Source organism: Centroberyx affinis, unplaced genomic scaffold (assembly GCF_046629955.1).
Source record: "Centroberyx affinis isolate AG114_WGS23_722 - 3 ecotype Tasmania unplaced genomic scaffold, CSIRO-AGI_Caff_v1 ptg000113l_1, whole genome shotgun sequence".
Taxonomy (NCBI): domain Eukaryota; kingdom Metazoa; phylum Chordata; class Actinopteri; order Beryciformes; family Berycidae; genus Centroberyx; species Centroberyx affinis.
In genome coordinates this window covers 166,122-187,444 of record NW_027278815.1, presented here as the reverse complement: position 1 = coordinate 187,444, position 21,323 = coordinate 166,122, and the positions used below count along the sequence as shown (strand labels likewise).

Here is a 21,323-nt window from a genome sequence, read left to right as displayed (position 1 = left end):
AGAAATCATCTCAGTACTCTGTGTTCCTGAATGCGCGCATTAATATGAAATGGTGACTGGAACTTCTTTCAAAATGTAAACGTTTATATTCAAATTATTAGTTTAAGTTTCAAGTTTTTATTTAACACTCATATGGAAGTTTTACATCCAGAAAACTGAAATGCATGAGCATTTACAATGCACACGTCAAAATAAAAGCATGGTATTTGAACCTTATTTTATAGTTTTTCATTTGAGAGTCTTATTAAAATTATTATCTTATTATTATCTTATTAAAATTCTGATATTAAAACGCGATTGTCGCCTTCTCATTCACAGTGATGGATTACCTTCACCGACTGAATGGTCAGCCATACATCATGTTGTCTACCTGTAGTACCTACCTGCTACCTGATAGGTGAGACTCAGGCCGTTTCCTGCCATGAAGGCATCAGATTTGAAGTTCAGGTGAATGGTTCTGCCGTAGCTGTAGAAGTCTGGTACATGATTGTCTGCTGCACAGAACTTATGTGACTGTCCATAGTCTCCCTGGATACACAGAGGAGAATTTGTCTCAGTGGGAATGAAAATGCTAATAAATAATAATAAGTTATTTATTATTATTTATTTAATGTTTTTTTGATAGGGACAGATGCATTAAGCATAGAGAATTGCGCACAATTATCCAATGCATCACAGCATTTATAGCTACTGCTAATTTCCAATGCCCGTCCCTAGAAGGGCCTTTAAAATAACAGACATAAAACATGTTCACATAAAACATACAGACACTTACACATATATATACACATATGTATACATACATATATATACACATACCCTACATACCTGCCCCCCCCCCACCCCCCCACCCCTACACATGACTACATGATTGATTGTCTTTTAAAAATTCCTTCAGTTTCATTTTAAAATGTTGACAATTTTGGTCTGTTTTGAGTTCAGTAGGCAGCGCATTCCATGTGTTAGCTCCCTTTATTGAAAAGGACGTCTGGCCAAAGGAAGTTTTCCGGTATGATACTTTACAGTTGGAGGACAAGCCAAAGGCCTGTAATGGTCGCACCATGTCGCAGAGAGCCTGAGGAGCCTGGCCATGTAAACACTTGCAGATAAGATTGGCGTTTGCAAATGCAATGTAGTTGTCAAAACTTAGCATGTTCAGGTCTCTCAGGATGTGACAATGGTGTGATCTTATTGGCCTTTTGCCCAATATTTTTATTGTGCGATTGTATAATCTCTCTAGGGGTTTAGTCACTGATGAACTTGCCTGTGACCATGAGGTAACACAGTAACTGAGGTGTGAGAAGATCATTGAGTGCATATATATTTTGGCTGCATCAAATGTTAGACAGTCTCTGATTAGTCTAAATGTGTGCAGATTGACTTTTACAGTCCTACTAATTTTTTTGACATGTTTGTCAAATTTCAGGTGATGGTCCAACATTAGACCTAGATATTTGACCTCAGAAACTTGATTGATTGTCTGACTTGATTGACTGACTCTTGATCTAGAGCTTGCTTACTCTCATAACTGCAGACTAATAAAGAAATTGGGCTAAATTACCATTTAAATTCCGACAGTCTATCCCACAAGACACAATGCAACTTGACTTTATGCAATGGTGGAATTCAGATTGTTCATTTTCTGATGGAACTATGTATTCACTGTGGAGGTCACTAGTGACATCTAGTGGAGCTACAACTCCTGTGGACAGGTTCAGCCAGTGGGTCTATCCACCTGTTCTCCATCAGGTCCATCAATGCGTACCTTCTACATTCCTGCTGTTTGTATTTACATCTGCATTTTTTGTGTAGTGCCTGTGTACCCTCTTTTGTATTGTACAGTGTCCTTGTGTTCCTTGAAAGCCACTTCAAATAAAATGTATCCTTATTATTATTTTTACTATTCTTATTATTCTTAATTCTTATACTTATTACCTCCGCCAAGGAGGTTATGTTTTCGGTGCCGTTTGTTTGTTTGTTTGTCTGTTTGTCTGTTAGCAGGATTACGGAAAAACTACTGGCCCGATTTTCATGAAACTTCGTGGAAGGGTGTAGCATGGGCCAAGGAAGAACCCATGAAATTTTGGAGCGGATCCGGGTCCGACTCACGAACAAGCAATAATAGCACGAACCTTGGTGGGGGTCTGCGCTCTCCAAGTGCCCTTCTAGTTCATATTCTTCTTCTTCTTATTATTATTATTACTATATATATTCTTACTGCTACATAATGACACAATAAACAGGCACAGTGCTACTTCTGTGGAAAGGTAATCATACAGCAATCTATTCATATGGACCCTACAAACAACTTGGCACACAAAAGAGTTTGCCACTTGGGTGCTAATCATTTTTGGTGTGGCCCATGGACTAATAAGCCAGTCCCTCATCTCCAGGTAGCTGGTAGAGTGTGAACAGCTGTGAACAAGATTGCTTTTCTACCTACGTATGACTTGGCTGTGTCAACAGAATGCAATACACAGTAGCCTACATGGTTCATTTCTGTGCTATTTTTGACAGGGAACTGATCATTTCATCATCGATACATCTGATTGATTTTTTTATTTAAATAATGTCAGCTTGTTAGCTAGCTAACCATAGTATCTGGACAGCTAACCATCACTGTCTTGTTGTGCACACATCTGATTTGTGCAGTGGCTAACATATTGGGGTCATTTCTATGTTCCCAGGGTCCTATGTTCCCCAGATTTATATGGCACATAATGGGAACATGACAAAGGGTCCTACGTTCCCAGGGTCCTATGTTCCCTAGTTCTACATATGTGCTCTCCCAGGGTCCTATGGTCCCCAGTTCTACATATGTGCTCTCCCAGGGTCCTATGTTCCCCAGTTCTACATATGTGCTCTCCGAGGGTCCTATGTTCCCAGGGTCCTATGTTACCAGGGTCCCATGTTCCCCAGCTCTATATAGCACATAATGGGAACCTGAAAAAGATGTTCCCCAGCTCTGTATTCGCTTAATATGGTTAGTTAGTGGTTATAGATATGCTCCCAACATATCTAGTAGCAGCTAACATTAGCAGTGGATAGTAGTGACTAGCTAACAGTTTGTTCAGGTTAACTGAGCTGCAAGCTACATCTCACAGTGTTTTTTATAGTAGAGACTAGGGCTAAAGACAAGACAGTTTACTGTGTCACACTAACCTACATTTGAAAACAACTCTACCTTATCAGACAATTCACTTTTACTTACAGTGTTTGCTCTTTTTCTAGCCTGGTTGGATGCGTTATATTCAGACATTATTTGTGCACAGACAATTCTTCACTAGATCTCAATGATGGAGCCAGATGTGGCTGCTATGAGATTTGCACACTGCAAAAACTCTGCAGATGCAACCGCAAAGCCTCTATAGTGTATGGTTTGGTATGACACAGTACAGTCTGGTCTGGTACAGTGTGGCACAGTCTGGTATGGTACCTAGGGTCCAGCATCCTGCCTCTGAACTCACCACAGGCCAGTCTCTCATCTCCAGGTAGTTGGCGGAGCAGCTCTGGCTGGGCTGGAGGACGAAGGTCTGGATGGCCACCTTGATAGTCTCCTGGGCCGGAGCGTCCAGTATCCAGCGGCAGTTGGTGTAAGGTGGGTAGGCGTTGGGGAAGAAGGGGGAGGTCAGGCTCTGGACGGTGGTGGTGGCGTTCAGAGTCCCACCGCACAGCACTGAAGGAAGGCAGACACATTGACAAATTAAGAGAATGCACAAGTATGGGCACAATTGTACTATATAGTAGCTACATGTGAGCGTACGCAGTCTGATTTCAAAAACTTTAATTTTTTTTTTTATCTTTCATCTTTGCAGTGTAAACTTCAGTCAGAATAGAAAAGACCAGAGTACAGCATGAGGGGAAAAAAGGAGGAGAAGAGCTGTTAAGCTTAAATAATGCCTTTTAACCTTTATACCAGCCAGCATACATGCATACACTGTATTAGTGCCACAAGTTTAAACCAGCCAGCATACATGCATACACTGTATTAGTGCCACATTATGGTTGCACCACCAAGGACTCTCACAGCCTTTGTCACCACAGGCATGTTGATTTGTTGCCAATTTGTTGAACCAGCTAGGAAGTGATTTCACCTGTGTTTTTTTTTTTTTTCACAGTATGATTTAATAAGTGCAGGGTTTTAAAAAGCTCTGGTCTTAATGTCTGAGAAAATTTTTTGTCACAGTTACTGTGGAATCTGTTTGAACAAAGGACGCAGTGATAAAATGTAGACTGAACTTATTTTGCCCAAACTGCTGCCTGCAACAGAATTCTTTGCTCACTCATTTGCATATTTCTTCTTTCTAGTTTCATCAAAAATTCGAACATTTTTATTACAGATAACCTGGATGATGGTTTTAATGATAATCCAGTTAAATATAAGACTTTTGAATGAGTGGAGAAGCAGAAAATGTCTATAGTTACAGTTCACAAAATCACACCCACCTGAGACATTCTGTGCAGTAACTCTATTTTTCAATATTTTTGTTTACTTTGACTGATGAATTGAAAGCAATAAAGAACACATAGAAAAACAAGTGGAGCACAGTAGACAGTATTTTACAGTCTAGGTGGCGCTGAAGCCTTGTTTCTGTATAGAGCAGAGTAAAGCAGAGTAGAATAAAGCAGAATAAAGTAAACTAAAACAGTACAGCAGAGTAGAATAAAGTGGATTATCTCTAAATTTAACTCTATGCAGTCTTGATGGTGTCCAGTATACTCTATTAATTATTTTAAATTGTACTAATCTAGTTCTGTGGTTCTCTCATCTTGGAATTGTAGCAGTTTATGAGAAATTGTCTTTCAGGATTAATAATCAGGTAGATAGATATAGTCTGAAATGGAACAGATTTTTTTTGTGTATATATATATATATATATATATATATTTTTTTTTTAAATGTAAGTTCTTTTCTCTGTTTCTACAACTGCCCATTGTTTAAAGTTGTTATGTCTGTTTAAAAACCAAATAAAATGTTGATCATAAAAAAAAGTAGATTAAAGCAGAGTGGATGGTGTCTACAGCCCTTTAAGTCAGTGGTTCTCAACATGGGGTCCGAGGACCACTAGGGGTCCTTGAGGGGGTTCCATGGGGTCCCCAGCAAATGGATGAATTGTTAAACTTCACCATTATTTCATTTACAAGAAGTGAACACAACTAGAGAATGTAGAAGAAAAGACTGTTTTGATCATAGTTTCACTGTTATCTCTCTACCTACAATACAGATAGTCATGGAATTCTGGACAAAATCATATCTAACAGTGCAAATATTCTCAGATTTGGATCCGAGTGACAAAATCTCATCAAATGGGGGTCCGTGGTCCTACTGTGGACTACATTAGGGGTCCTTGATAGGAAAAAGGTTGAGAATCACTGCTTTAAGTGGTATTGAAACCTTGCTTCAGTACAGAGCAGAGTAGGTTACAGGAGAGAAGTGGAGTAGAGGATGTCTTACAGTCTACAGCCCTGTAGGTGGCGTTGAACCCCCGTCTCTGTACTGAGCTGTCAGTGACAAAGCGGACAGTCAGGAAGTTCCCAGCTGATACGAAGGAAGCAGGGAGGGAGTTTCCACAGAACGTCCCGACCAGAGGGAAGTTCAGGTTGTCCCCGTCATACACCTGACACAGGGAGACACAAAGAAGACAGTAATAAAATTGAATTACACTGTGTTCTGATGAATTAAATAACACATTCCCCATGAATTTCCGATGACCTGGTGCTCCTTACCTTGACATAGTCGTAGCGGCAGGTGGAGGAGCTCTCCAGGTCGAAGGATGTGAAACTCAGGTTGACGGCCTTGTTGACCGGCATCTCGATAGTCCACAGGCAGTCCATCCTGGTTTCATAGAACCCGTCCAGGTTAGGGTCTGGAGAGCCAAACATGCCCATGGGCATGGACAGGTAGCCCCCACAGCCCTGTGCTGGACCTGCAGACAACAAAACAGTCAGCCACTGTTTCAAAACATAACTGGGCTTTCTAAAAACTGAGAGGCTGCTGCAAAAAGACTAATGGAGGTAAGGGAGAGGGGAGAGAGGACAAATATTAAGATAAGACACAATGTGCTTTCCTGGGAATGGGAAATATCAAAAATAGTTGAAAGTGTTTCATTTGTAAAAACTAGATGGTAATGCCGTGGGTCTGTACAGGATCAGTGCTTGTTTTTTTCCATGCCACATTACCAATTTGTTTCACATAAGCAGATGCACACATTTTCATTTTCATGAGTGTACTGATGCCACCTTACAGGATTTCTGGATGATCGAGTCCTCAAAATTCAAACAGTTACCTCTCACTGCCATTTGGAGGTGATAACGTATGAAAATAGCCTAATGCATCTTTAAATAAAGAGCAGTTTTGATAAAGATCTCCTTGATTATCATCATAACTCCCACCTACCCAGTGTCTCGCTGTAGGTGGCCCTCCAGCCAATCCCATTCACTGTGGCATCCGTCCTGAAGACGAGGAAAAGCTGATTGGTGGAGGAGCGAAGGTCAGGTGGGAGCACCGTACCACAGAACTTCCCAAGCAACGGTGCCAAGGTGTCCTGTCCATCATATACTGCCACGTAGTCATAGCGACAGGAGGAGGACGCCTCCAGGTGGAAGGTGTTGAACCTGTGAAGAGAGAGAGAGACACAAAAAAAGTAACGAAAGTAACAGAAGATATAAAGAGGTTGAGAAATGGTGTAAATAGCTTTTTCTAGTGTTTACTAAGCTCCATGTTCTTTTCCAGCAATATCCTGCCACATTCACACAGTTACAGAATACTCTGAGCTGTCCAGTACAACCACAGTCTTTTACTAAGGTTTTATTGAGATTTTTAAAGCCAGTAACATTTATAGGAGCTTTTTTTTATTAAAAGCTATGTAACAATGCATTATGTAATAAAACCGCATTATGTAATAACTCGACAAAATGTAATACATTTTCACTTCATTATGTAATAACACCCGCATTTTGTAATCATCTGCCGCATTTTGTAATACACAGCCTGAACGCAATATGTAATAAATTTCCCCGTATTTTGTAATAAATTACTACATATTGCGGTGGTTATTATAAAATATGGGAGTTGCACTTTTTTTTGATGAAAATGTAATAATATGGTGCATTATGTAATAACCAACCAAAATGGATGTCTTCATTCATAAAAATCGTTATAACATTATAACAATAATGTTTATTTTATGCATTCTAGCATGAATCATACTGACTCAAAATTCATTTTAAAAAGATACTATTAGTTCAGTAGATTAGTAGTATCTTTCATTGGTCAAAACTACATTAAGTGTCACTGTATTCCTTAGCTTCATAGAAACTGTACTTCAGGGTTCATAGAGACATAGAAACTGCACGACACTGAGTGTTATACTGACACAAACATCTAAGTACTGGTAAACACAAATGTCAGGAGACCCACACATACACACACACACACACCGCAATATATAATCATTTTTACAAAATGCGGGAAAATGTATTACATATTGCGTTCAAGCTGTGTATTACAAAATGCGGCAGATTATTACAAAATGTGGGTGTTATTATAATGAAGTGAAAATGTATTACATTTTGTTGTGTTATTACATAATGCGTTGTAACAAGCTATGATCCAAATCAATTTTCTATCTCCCACTTCAGTCAAGTAGTCCAGTAAGTCCAGTCCAGTCCAGTCCAGTCAGTTTAGTCTTACTTGAGGTCTACCACTCTGTCTGGTCGGACCATGATGTGGTAGGTACAGTTGATGTTGTGGTGGTAGTTGGTCATAGAGAGCGCCGGACTGCTCACCGTACCCGCTGTGCTGTTGAAGAAACCACCGCACGCTGTGGGGACACACACACACACACACAGTATATCATTAGACAAGAGGTCCCATTTACACATTCCCAATACTTGCCAGCTTGTCTTGACTGACTCACTGCAGTATTGTAACTCACGTCATTGGGTTTCTGTGTGTGGAGACATCTGTTGAAGGTGCTCTTTAGTGTGGGGATGCTGCTTAAATGAAAGAGGAAGGAATTCCAAGGCACTTTTCAAGCAAAAAATTAAAAAGTCGCTATTGCATGGCTAGTTCAAAAGAACATACAGTACAGAGGTCATGTGTGAGATTCTTCGTGCCTTAGGGAGTTAGACTGCAGACTCTTAATTGGGAAACCCAAGTTCGATTCCTGGCAGGAACGCTTCCACAAAACTGTTAGACTGTTAGACTCTTAGTCTTGTTTTTGATTTTGTCACCATCTATGATGCTTAGCGGTTTCTGTAGATAACATGTTTTTGTATGTTCAGCTGCTCATGCAAATTATCCAGTTCTTCCTCTATATATTCCAAACAAACCACATGAAACACATCACCTCCTGTGCACTGGAGGATTTTTCCCAAGAAAGACCTACCAGACACTGGGTGTTTAGAACTAGAGGTGTACAGAGACGTCATTATGTGTATCTGTATCTGTTCAACCAACAAAATGATCTGTCTCTGTGTCTGTATTCGGATAGAAGACCGGAAGCGGGCGTGGTTTATACCGGACGTCACGTTAAATCGGGCAAATGTTGTATTTTCTAACCTAATATTCATTGGCAAAGCAAAGCATCAAATTGATTTAATATTGGCATATAATTAATTATGAAATATATTTCCACATCCTCATACTGTACTTTTCATCTCTCTCTCTCTCTCTCTTTTTTTTATTTTTAACTAAATTCCATGAAACCTATGGCTGATACATACAGCATTCTCGCTTTCCCTTGAAGCTCTGTGTCACACAGGCTGAGCACACACAGCCTCCCTCCCTCTGCTGAGTGCTTCTCTCCCTCTCTCTCTCTCTCTCTCTCTCTCTCTCTCTCTCTCTCTCTCTCTCTCTCTCTCTCTCTCTCTCTCTCCGCTCTGAAAGACGCACAGCGGCTACAGTACCAAAATGGGCTTTTTTCATTTGTGTTTTACTACTTCATTTTCTGTTTAACAAATGATAAAGGGAAAATCAAGTCCTTTATTTACATGCCAGTCATGGCTTTTTTTTTTTCCGAATAGTAACAAGCAAATTCGGGTAGAAGAAATGTCTGTTTCCATCGCATTATTTGTGCTTTCCCGAATAACGGATTCGGATTCGGCTACAACCCTATTTAGAACAGCAACTGTAAATCATGAACTGGCTATAGGCAGGGGTTGAACTGGGCCAGAATGATCCGGGTAGCAAGAGAGTAGTTAAGCTGCTGTGCTGCTGTGCTGGCTGCTAAATAAAAGCTCTGTTGGCAACTATACTTGCTGTGCACAATTGGTTCCTGCCAGAGTCATCACAATATGTTTACCCACTAACTCCGCAGTCAGGTAGGGTATAGGGCGTCATCCCATATTGAGTCAAAGTTTTTCATGTCATGGAAATGTCTTCCAGTTGTTCAAATCCTTGCACAAATAGGATGTGGAGGATATGGATGTGGTCTGTTATGTGAAAATGTATTAAAAATCTGAAAAAAAAAAGAAATTTGCTGAGAAATGTTTGGCAATTGAAAACATGGTCACGTCTTTTATTGATTATACTACAAAATCCTCACTCTCTTTCTCTCTCTTTCCCTCTCTCTACCCCCCCTACCCATCAGGCCACTCTGTCAAATCCCCTCTGATTGTTAGAAAGCTTAGTGTCCTGCCATTCTTCACATTCCCCCCAGCTGTTGTGAATGGAGTGCTCCACACATTCCCCCTAGGATGGAGTAAACAACCTCTAGACAGGCCAGACCGTGACTGTGTGTGTGTGTGGGGGGGGGGGATTATCTAATTTCTGACATTTTTATTAGCAATTTTAATATTGAGGAAATTCTCTGATATGATTCCCTGTATCTGATATGAGGATCAGTGACATAGAAATGAATATTCCTCTAAATATTCCTCTAAGTGTATATATATATATATGTGTGTGTGTGTGTGTGTGTGTGTGTGTGTGTGTGTGTGTGTGCATGAGTGTGCGCATTTATGGTGACATATTCATATCCTAACCCTAACCCCTGTTGGCCTACGTAGCCTATAGTGCAGGGATATTTTATGTTCATTCAGGCAAAATTAAGATTTTTTTAATCTTAAATCGTGATTGATTTCATTACATTATTTGCCAAGATGCTCACAGCTAGTAAGCATGGAACTAGGACTACTTGTTTATTACAGCTGACTGTTTGTTGATGGCTTTAATTTGTTCTTTAGAACAGTGGTTCTCAACGTGGGGTCCGGGGACCACCAGGGGTCCTTGAGGGGGTTCCAGGGGGTCCCCAGCAAATTGAAGAAGAAGTTAACACAATTAGAGAATGTAGGAGAATGACTGTTTTGATCATAGTTTCACTGTTATCTCTCTACCTACAATACAGATAGTCATGGAATTCTGGACAAAATCATATCTAACAATAAAAATATTCTCAGATTTGGGCCCGAGAGACAAAATCTCATCAAATGGGGGTCCGTGGTTCTAATGTGGACTAAATTAGGGTCCTTGATGTGAAAAACGTTGAGAAATCACTGCTTTAGAATATAGTAATCGTTCCTTCTTCTTACTTACGTATGGAGCGATACTCGGCCATGAAGCCGCTGTCGGTGATGATAGAGTCAGAATAGAAGTGGAGCATCATGGGGCCGAAGGTGGAATAGGGCCCGGGGATGCTGGTACCACACAGTGTGGCCATAGGAGGGCCGCTAGGAGCCAGGCCTCTGTAGACCTTCAGCCCGTCATACAGACAGGTGGAGTGGGCTAGGACACACACACACACACACACACACACACACAGGTTAAAGCCATATACTGTATCAAGTCAAGTCAAGTCAGATTTATTTCTAAAGCAAGCACATTTAAAAACAACTCACGTTGACCAAAGTGCTGTACAAACCAGAGCAGGCAGTAAAATCACAATAAAAGACTAAAAACAAAAACACCAACAAAAGCATCAACACACACAGCTCATGGGTACAGATCGACAAATCAGGCACATATCAAACTACATCAGGAGGATCCAAACGCTAAAGAATAAAAGTGTGTTTTGAGCCTGGACTTGAAGGAATCAATGGAGGGGGCAGATCTGACAGAGAGGGGGATGCTGTTCCACAGTCTAGGGGCTGCAACAGCAAAGGCGCGGTCACCCCTGAGCTTAAGTTTAGTTGAGAGTAAGTTTAGCTTATGTTTGTATATCCCACTAATATTGATCCTCGCTTGTCAAACAATGTACAGTTCAGAAAATGTATTTAGTTTTTAGCATCATGCAGTTTTATGTACATGTGCTAAAAAGAAGCTCAGCATTCTGTTTCTGCCTTTTCTTCTATAGGCATGGAGAAGGTCTCTGAAAGGCCCAAGAGGAGGTCATTTATATTTCTTTAGAAAACAAAAAGTCTTTTGGATTTTTTTATAGATTTCCTTTAGATGTTTTAATATGCCCTGAGGTGGCCATTTGTGATGCCATTGAATATATTTACTGCTGACTATGCATGCAACCCTGTAACCCTGAAGAAGGCTATTGCTGAAAAGCATTGGTTTTCAATATAAAGCATAGTCAGTTGTTCACACCTCCCAGGTTCATGAACCTGGGAGGCGTGGCAACGTTGCATCGTAGCTTTTTTTGCCCCATGATTTGAGCTTTGACAGGTTGCCATTTCTAACCCTCTCTTACCTTCGACCTGGAAGGCCTTGAAGGTGAGGACGATGACGGTGCTTTCTCCAGCGTCTATGGTGTAGTTGCAGTTGGAGCGATCGGGGTAGTCGGCTGGGTAGTTTGGAGAAACCACACGACCGCTGGGAGCAGTGAAGTTAGCACCACACCCTGACACGGAAGACAGAGCCAGTCATATTATGGTAGAGCAATAACATCCTGTGGGGCTTGCTTTACTGTGTTAATTGGTGCTTTGCTACCTCATACCTCGCTGCATCACTTTTGCTTTTACACAATGGCTCCCAATGCACTGTCTGAGAGGTTTTCTTCACAATAGTATAAAAACATAAGAATAAAATATAGCCACTAGCAGTCATAACGGCGTGCAGCAGCCGCGTTTGTAGGTTTATATTTTAGACAAGGCTGGCTGCTAGTTTGGGCTCTTGTGCAGAACAGTATAGCCGTTTGTATACTTAAAGTTGTTGGCATATACTACAACAACTTAGAGAAGTAGTCGTAGAGTCTGCACACTATGAACTCCATTCAATTTTCAAGACAATGTTTCAATCAATAGTTGTCCCATTCTTACTGGTGCTGAAGGAGGCTGAGAAGCCCCTGCCGGTGGCTCCGGTGGCCTGGAATCGGGTGGTGATGATGTTGAATGGAGCGATGACGGGGCCCGGGGCCACTGAGCCACAACCCGTCGCCAGCAGAGCTTCACCAGCCTGGGTCTGACCTGACCACACCTGCATGGAAATACACAAAGAGATACTGAGACTTCCATCCAGAACCATCCATGAACTGTGAGATTTGTTGAAAGCTGTACTAAGGAACTTCACACGTTGCCTGCTCCAAATCGCAGCAAGAGGTAATTGTTTGAATTTTGAGGAATTCAATATCCAGAAATCCTGTGGGGTGACATCCATCCATAAACCGTAACAAGCCTGTCTCTATACCGAAGGATACCAAAAGAACTAGTGAGACAAAAAATAGGACCTTGTTGAGCCCAGCTTTCTCTGGATGGATCAGCCGCTCACTGCTGTTCAGGAGACACTTTGGACATTCTTAAATTTTGATTCGTCACTTCCTGTGTGGAGAAGATTTCCTGACAGTGTGCATACCGACACCAGAATTTAATTTTAGCAAATAGGGTGAATCTATGTTGTCTCAATCAAGGTTATTATAGTTTTGCATTTTTCATTAGTTTTTATTTTTATTTCGTTTTGACTTTTTATTTTCAATTTCAATCTAGTTTTAATTAGTTTTTAAAGCAGGTTTACTAGTTTAGTTTAGTTTTTATTTTTGAAAATGCTTAGTTTTAGTTTAGTTTTTATTAGTTTCAGTGTTAGTTTTAGTCTTGTACTAGTCTTGTAACTAGGTCTTTTCACACCTAGTTATTGATAATAACCTTGGTCTCAATTACGTATGTCCTTAAAATGTCCTTAATGTTTACGCAAATAACTGCAGACCTGTCAACAGTGCTGTCCTAAGCTACTTTTGGGCAAAGTGCAGCAGTAGTAACAGTAATGTTCCAATTTCCATTGCCTGGTGCGACGATAACAAAGCAAAGGCACTCTTTGTTTTTTCTTGAGCTGACAAACCGATCATTAGAATCATTAGAATAATCGATAATCAGAACAATCGTTTGTTGTGGCCCAGTGCTGGTACCTTAACGTAGCTGTCCTGGCAGGTCCCGCTGCCGTCTGGGATCTGGAAATCGCTGCTGAAGCTCATCTCCAGGTGGTTTCCCTCGTGGGCGATGATCTGCCAGGAACACTCCACATTGGCCGGGAAGTTCTGAGGATAGTTTGGAGACTTGATGGTTCCTGTGTCAGCATGCAACACCCCTCCACAGCCTGGATGCATGGTGGGAAACAGAAATAAATGGCGGCGTCTTGCACCTAATATGTATATATATATCGATGTGCATGTATGCATATTAGGGGATTAAGTAAACCTTCCAAGTAAAGTAAACCTTCCAAGTAAACCTTTGCATTCCCTTTTACCCCCTTTTGTACTACTTTTTTGTACTACTATTTTCTGTACTAATTTTGTACTATCTTTATATGTATTTGACATATTTGCTCAAGGTAGGCCACTTTGTATAGATAGGAGTTTTATACTTTATTTCCTGTTATACTAACCGATTTGTATTTATGTGATATATGCTGGCCTTTTTATTGATTTACTAATTTGATAAATGCTGATTTGTTGATGTAATGTGTATGCTGATAGGCTAATTTGCTATGTTGACTGACAATCGTCTTGCACCTGTTGTCAATGACGACCAAGTAGCCTTATATATATTTACCTAATATGTACAGTATATAAAATTTGTGTTTTTCATTTATACAACTCTATGTGTATGTATGAAATTAGTGTTTGAAATTGGAATACGTGTTTGCACCAGACAACCAGGACAAAGTCTTGGTCCATGTAAACATGCTGGGTGATTTAGAGTGATTCGAATTCTGACTCTCTCTATTGCAATAAAGTATTTCAATAATACATACAGCAAGATCAATGATCACTGATCAATGATCCACTGGTTCTGGTGTGATGTATGATCATCATTCCAGTGTATGATGAGCATGCATATCATCTACCATTTCCACTCAACTACACAACACTCTACACACATCGTTTGGCTTAGCGCCTTGCAAGTCTGCATACAGATATCCACAATTCTATATTCTAAGACATTCAGTATTCTTAGTACTGTTAAGTACTTCTCAGGTAGTTACGCAGCCAGAGGCAGACACTGGCCTGAATTCAGAGTTCTCTGTCTGATTTCACAAACGGGACAAAAATACATTTGCTTAGTCTTCATGATAAATGACTGCCATCATGGGCATCCTTTACAATACAGAAGATAAGATAAAACCAGAAATGCTAGTGCTAGAAAAAACTGCTAGAAACTGATTTCAATTAGAATTCCAGCCAGGCATGATCGATGGGTTGATTTGAACCCACCTGAGGAGTCAGCAGACCAGGAGGCCACAAAGCCTCCTCTGGACACACTGTGGTCGGCCAGGAAGACCACTGCAAGCTTGTTGGATCCTGACCGGATGGTTGCTGGGGAGGTAGTCCCGCAGTACTGGCCAATGACAGGCGAGCCGGGGGATCCGCCGTTAAAGATGGTGACAGAGTCCCAGCCACATGTGCTGTGGGGCTCCAGGTTGAAGTAGCTGAAGGTAAGCTGCAGACAGACAGAAAGGGCAGCAGTGAGGTGAATATGGCTTGTGACCAGAAGGTCCCGGATTCGAATCCCCAGATTGGCTAGTAAAATTTGGACAGGCAAGATGAACACACTCACCTCTCCCTCAACAATTACCATGAAGGTACCCTTCAGCAAGGCACTTATTCCTGTTTCAGTAAAGCTATTCAATAGACACCAGCACAAGACTGAGGTTGTACTGAGCAGGTCCCAGTGGTCACCAGTATAAGACTGTGGTCACACTGGGCAGCTCCCAGTAGCCTACAGTATAAGACTGTGGTTGTACTGGGCAACTCCCATGGTGAATGTGTGTATGAAATGTAAACATGCCACACACTGCAACCATCAACTCAGGCCACTGCTGTGAATAGCAATGTGTTCTTGGTCAACTTCAGCTAACTGCACAAAGTTAATCAAAAAGAAAGTACACTAGAAATACAGAGGTATCAATATCAATATCATCATGTTTATTGAGGTGATCATACTGCTGTCTCTTTTTTGGTATAATTAATTACTTCGTGTTAACTAATCTTTTCCTTTTTTTGTTGTTTTCTCTCTTTATCCCTTTACTCCACTTTTCCTTTTCTTTTCTTTTCAGTTTCTTTTAATATTCTTCTACTTATTTTCTACTTTTCCCCCTATTTATTTAACAGTATTACTTTACCTATTGATTTGTTCATATTGTTTTGTTCTTTCAAAGCTTTTTTTGAGTTTTATTACACTATATTGTAATTATGTATGATTGTTATTAAGGGAGACACTCCATAAGCCCCTCTGGGTTTCTTTGGTCTTCCTTGCACATGCTCTTTATGATGTTGGTATACATTATGGATATTTTCTTTGAATTACTCTTCTGTGCTAAATAAAAAAATAAAAATATATATATATATCATCATACAACCCAATGGCTATGTCATTCTACATTCTACTACGTTGGAAAGAAGATATGAGTTGTTGAAAAAGACAGTGTTTTGATTTAAAGCAACATATACAACTTGCCAACTCCATTTTCAATATGCGAACAGTACAGACATTACATCAGTGTAAATTTCTCTCAACACTTTCAGACATTCAACCAGGCCATTGTACTCATTGCAGACTCACAGTAATGGTGTGGCCCTCAGGGGCCTCTAGCAGCCAGGCACAGCGGCTGGGACTGGGGTAGATGTTGGGGTAGTTAGGACTGGATATCACCCCTCCCTCTCCGGTCTGCCACCCTCCACACTCTGGACAGAGAAAGAATGATCTGTATAAGGACTGGGGTGATAACACTGCTAGATCAGACTTTTAAGTGCAAAAATTCTCACATATTTAGGTTGAGTACCCCACATAAGAGGCTGATATCACAAGTTTATGAAGGTTTCTATGTCGGTCTCACCAGAGAACATGTACTTGGCCTTGAATCCCAGGTCTCCCTGGATGTGGTCGGTCTGGAAGTGGACCCAGAGCTCCGGGGTAAAGACCACGATGGGCACTCTGGGTGTGGTCTGCCCACAAAACTTGGCCAGCAACTCCCCATCTGAGTTACCTGAGGGAGAAAAAGTCCTCACTTTTTCTTTTGTTTAAAATCTCTTTATTCCATTTTTGCTCAGATTTCTGAGGTATTTTCTCATTCTTTCCTCATTATTATGATTAAGAACATATAACGAGAAAAGATCACATAATAACGAGAAATGATCTCCATAACAAGAACAGATCACAAGATCAAAAATGCTAATGAGAGAAGATTTTGTTATTAAGAGAATACCTAAACTTCTATAACCTCCCATCGCAGATGATTGGTTGAATTAGACCCATGACACCTCAAGAAGGACAAACAGAAAGTTCTGGCATCCCAGACCCTCCCTCTACCCAAAAACACCGGCTCTCGACACTATAAGGTGGAGACTGAGGGATCTGTTTTTTTTTTAGCTAACTGTGCTAAATCAAAAGAGGAAAGGCATAAAGCCATATGGTTACACTAGCCTAGAAAAGATGGAGGATTTATGACTATGAAAGAATAAATATGAAAAGCAGCTTGAGTATTGAGCTTGAAGATTCCTCAGCATCTGCAAAAGTTAGGATACTGCCATACAAATGTCAACTGTCCTCCCAAAACTACAGCTCATACAAAGAGGCTTGTAATTTAGGAACACACAGAAAAACAATCTGTATGAATTCTGAAACTCAGTTTTCAACATGTTAGCAGAATCCTTGAGCAGTTACCCCCACTGGAACCCATTTATTTGACTGAGGCCTCCCTACCCCAACTCTCCAATGCTAGCCTTTTGGTTCCTTGCATTATCTTTTTGTGGGACTTACCCAGGCGGAACTGGAGGTAGTCAGACTGACAGGTCTGGTGGTTCTCCAGGTGAAGGTCTTCGATCAGCACCACAATGGATGAGTTGACATGCCGTGGGTTCTGGATCAGCCACTCACAGTTTAGGTTGTTGCTGTAGTTGGACACCAGGTAGCCAGGAGAGGTGAAGTTCCCCCCAGCCAGGCTGTTCAGGACTCCACCACACTCTATCCAGAGGCAACATAGAGATTTAGCACCAAACTGAAGGGGAATCTACTCAGACAGCACAAAATATAAGGACGTCCCTTATGGATGTATTCCTCTATTGATCCCTGTAAGGCCTTAAGGGGGTCGCACACAGGACGAGAAGGGCCACGTCACGCAGCGTAGCAGATAGGACAAGGCGCAGGTATACCACATAGGAAGCGTCACACACAGAGCGCCAGTAGACGTTAATATGTATAATTGATTAACGTTATAACGTTACAACTTACCGGCACATCCCGTTACTCCCGCAATCTGCCTCCAAGCTGCCGACTTTCATGGTTATCCTTAAATAATCTGTGATTGATGGCGTATAATTCCGGATATTTACCTACTTCATTAATTAACCGTTCATCATCCATTTTTTTTTTTTTTTTGAGGGCCATTCATAAAGTGAATGAATGGATATACTGGATAGCCTACATTTATTTGATTTACTAGGCAATGATTTTTTTTGATGGAAAACAAATAAAAAAAAAAAAAATTTAAACGAAAATAAAATAAAAACGAGTTATTGTTTTTAAAATATTAGCTGGCTTGCTACTTCTGTTCACAATAATACATTTCAAGCCGCATATCTAATATTGATTTGTGGGTCTTGTTCTGGGTTTAGTAGCAATAGTGGAAAACATGAGTGGCGCTGAGTGGCGCTCCAAGACTCTGAGCAGCGCTGGAAGTCGTGGCTGGGCGCCGGTGTTACACTGAATTTGGTGACCCATCAGATTCTGTGACCTGCCCTGATATTCTTACCCTAACCCCAACCATCTCACTCCTCATGCCTAAACCTAACCAACCTAACCAACACTGCAGGTCACAGAATCTGATGGGTCACCAAATACGGTAGAACATCGACGGTGTGTGCACCTTCATTGTAAAAACTGGTTTCGAATTTTTGGACGCTGTATGTCGTCTGCCAGACACGTCCGGTGTGCAACCCCCTATACAAGTTCCACAAGGAGGCCTTCTCACTACACCACCCTTCCGTCTCAAAAAGTTTGTTTTTTCCCACGGCGCAGCCGAGGGCAAGTCAAGTTCAGGTCAGGCAGGCAGTCAGTCAGGTAATGCTTAGTGAGATGATGCGCTTCGTCAGATGGCCTCTAGAGGGCGTTTTTGACTGTGAGATGCAATGTTTTACATTCAGAGGCACAAAATCAAAAGCTGGTCACGTTGTAGAAATTGGATCTAAATCGATCTCTAATGCGCCTGATGTCACATCACGTCATGTCTGTAATGTGGAGATGTACAGGCAGCAGACCAGCAGCACTGAACTCAATTCACAGAGTCTCCCAGTGTGAAAACTAAAGTGAAACTTAACATTCCACAGTCAGTAACAGGGATTTGCAGACAGTAACTCGTCTTCACTGCCCTACAAACTTATGGTAGGTGACGTCATCTTGTGGTATTTAAGTAACGTTAGTGGAATTTGGTAATTTAACCGTGTTTAACTCGAATGTCTGCTTATCAACTCCTTGATCATAACACAATATAGTAACTTTCACCACTGTTCATTTTAGAAAGGCCACTGCAAGAAAATGTGTTCGTTGTTTAGATTATCAAACGGACAATGGATCATTTGTTTGTTTCTGGCTGCTAGCGTTAGCTAGCGTTAGCAACATCGCTAACGTTGCTAACGCTAGCAGCCAGAAACAAACATAGTTAGATGTTTGTTTCTTTTGTTCCAGAAACAAACATAGATGTTTGTTTCTGGCTGGTCCTGGCTTCCTTGTAGCTCCTGGTTCGTTTTCTGGCTGCTAGCGGTAGCGTTAGCAACATGGCTAACGCTAACGCTAGCAGCCAGAAATGTTAGCAACATGGCTAACGCTACCACCAGCAGCCTGCTACTGTCCAAACTACTACTGTCCAAAGCAAGAAACAATCCCAACTAGAAACCCTGATCTCAGTGCTATGATAGAGGGTAGTGTTTCCACTGTCACTGCGGTTGTTCCACCGTCCGCCATTTCTGCTACTGGGGATAGCTACCATTTTTTTTTTCACTGGGGATAGCTACCAGACCTCTTTTGGTTGCGCAATGGATGACGCACTTCCTTTGTGCCGTAAGTCGAGCCTTCATTCTCCCGGGAGATCATACCCGGTGGCAGACAGAATTGCATAGTGAAAGCGAGGCTTATAGGGAACCAATCTAAACGCCGATGGTGTCATTATTCTATAACCATTACACTGTGCAATCAACATTTACTTCATAATGATAAGTTAAAGCAAAAAAGTTGTCTATAGAGTCTTTAAGTCTTTAAAATCCAATTATTGAGTTATTTGTATTGCTGCAAAATCGCTGAAGAATAAATTGGGATGCATCTAAGAATCCATTCACCTCAAGATGAAATACAGTTTGACTGCACTGATGGTATTGTGCTATTTACGCAGTAGTGTTAAATATTGGTTAATTACTTATATGGTTTAGTTAAGTTAAATGGAGGTATAGTTTGATTGCACTGTTGGTTTTGCATTATTTATGCAGTCGCGTTAAATATTATTAATGGAGGGAGGGAGGTTGCTCTCTCTCTCTCGCTCTCTCTTTCCATCCATTTCAATCCATGCTCCCTCACTCCCCTCCATCTCTGGAAGGTAGCATTGTCTCTGTCCAGGACAGCATCTAACCTGCAGGCTCGTTAGAGGAGTAGGAGGCCATGAAGCCGCCGTTGGAGACGGAGGCGTCAGTGCGGAACACGACCGTCATGGTGTTGCCGGAGGAGCGGACCTGGGTGCCCGCCGGCACTGTGCCGCAGAACCGCTGCAGTCGAGGAGCGTCGTCCGCCAACCCATTCAACACCTAGGAAACACACAGGTTAGCAGGGAGACAGGTGGATACTGGCTCTGTAGCAAAGCACAAACCCTGCTGGGATAGAGGCGCAATTCCCTGTGACGCTCAATGGGTACAGCAAGGCATTAACAATGTCAGGATTACGGGTTCCATTCCCAGTGGAGCTACCCATGCTATAAATGTATTTACAACTGTGGTGTATGCACTGTTTGGGGTACTGCAAGGGGCTTTGGATAAAACGCTGCAAGAAATGGCAGATCCACCAAATCAATAAGGGACAGAGAAAGGGAGAAAGGCATGAATGGAACAAGGGAAGGATCTAACCTATTCCAGCAGCCTGTTGCACTAACTGAATGTACGTTGGATCGTAAGGTGTATGGTATAAAGTCAACACTATACGTTACGTTGAAACTAGTTAGTTGTCCCCCACCAAAGGGGGGACTATGGTCTCCATCCGTTAGTTTGTTAGTCACACTGTAACGTTGTCTTTGTGCCGCTAGGGGGCGGCATTGACAATGACTGGGGACTCAGTGGTAAAGCGGGTCATACAGTTAAAGTTATCATACAATGTGGGGGACAATGAATGGGGACTCAGTGGTAAAGCAATACAGTTAAAGTTATCATAGGTAACATAATAGTCTACACACGCTACACACTTAGAGACATCAGACTGGGTTGATGTGTTGAAGTGAGAGTCAATGGAGAATTTTTGGGCAAACCTCTAACCACAAGACACTGTAGTTATTGTACAGTTGTTGGACTGTTGTACTGTTATTGCACTCATCACTGCACTACCACTGTGCCTCAGTGTTGACTACTTATATCATATTACCACTTACCTACTGTGCCATACCATATATCACTTATCATTTAGCATTTATATTATTCATAACACTCACACTCCTGGTGTTGTATGTTATATTGTATATTGTATTATAAATTGTATTGTAGTGTACATTGTGTAATGTACAGATTGTATTTATTGCGTATTGTAGTTCTTATATTTTGTACTGTATTGAGTAAAAACAGGACAATTACAGTAACTACAGTTCAAGATATAACTTGTAAGCCTAATTCTGAGGAGAGTAGGCAACAGAAATATATGGTCAATCTGTCCTTTCATTGTCCCATACCAAAATGCTTATACAATTTCATTCATATTTTGAGAAC

At 41.2% G+C, this 21,323-nt stretch overlaps 1 protein-coding gene across 1 annotated transcript in view; it reads right to left on the bottom strand.

Annotated features, from left to right (window-relative positions):
• The window catches only part of cubn (cubilin (intrinsic factor-cobalamin receptor)), a 104,551-nt gene that overhangs the window by 5,627 nt on the left and 77,601 nt on the right, over window positions 1-21,323 (bottom strand). Inside the window, exons 49-63 of the mRNA XM_071527520.1 lie at window positions 19,991-20,162; window positions 17,134-17,337; window positions 16,211-16,360; window positions 15,937-16,058; window positions 14,589-14,814; window positions 13,284-13,471; window positions 12,205-12,361; window positions 11,637-11,786; window positions 10,538-10,726; window positions 7,694-7,823; window positions 6,398-6,615; window positions 5,728-5,927; window positions 5,456-5,618; window positions 3,468-3,676; window positions 384-528 (exon numbers count right to left, since the gene is read on the bottom strand). Of these exons, the coding sequence (XP_071383621.1) occupies window positions 384-528; window positions 3,468-3,676; window positions 5,456-5,618; window positions 5,728-5,927; window positions 6,398-6,615; window positions 7,694-7,823; window positions 10,538-10,726; window positions 11,637-11,786; window positions 12,205-12,361; window positions 13,284-13,471; window positions 14,589-14,814; window positions 15,937-16,058; window positions 16,211-16,360; window positions 17,134-17,337; window positions 19,991-20,162 (2,623 nt within the window). The remainder of the gene's footprint in view (window positions 1-383; window positions 529-3,467; window positions 3,677-5,455; window positions 5,619-5,727; window positions 5,928-6,397; window positions 6,616-7,693; window positions 7,824-10,537; window positions 10,727-11,636; window positions 11,787-12,204; window positions 12,362-13,283; window positions 13,472-14,588; window positions 14,815-15,936; window positions 16,059-16,210; window positions 16,361-17,133; window positions 17,338-19,990; window positions 20,163-21,323) is intronic.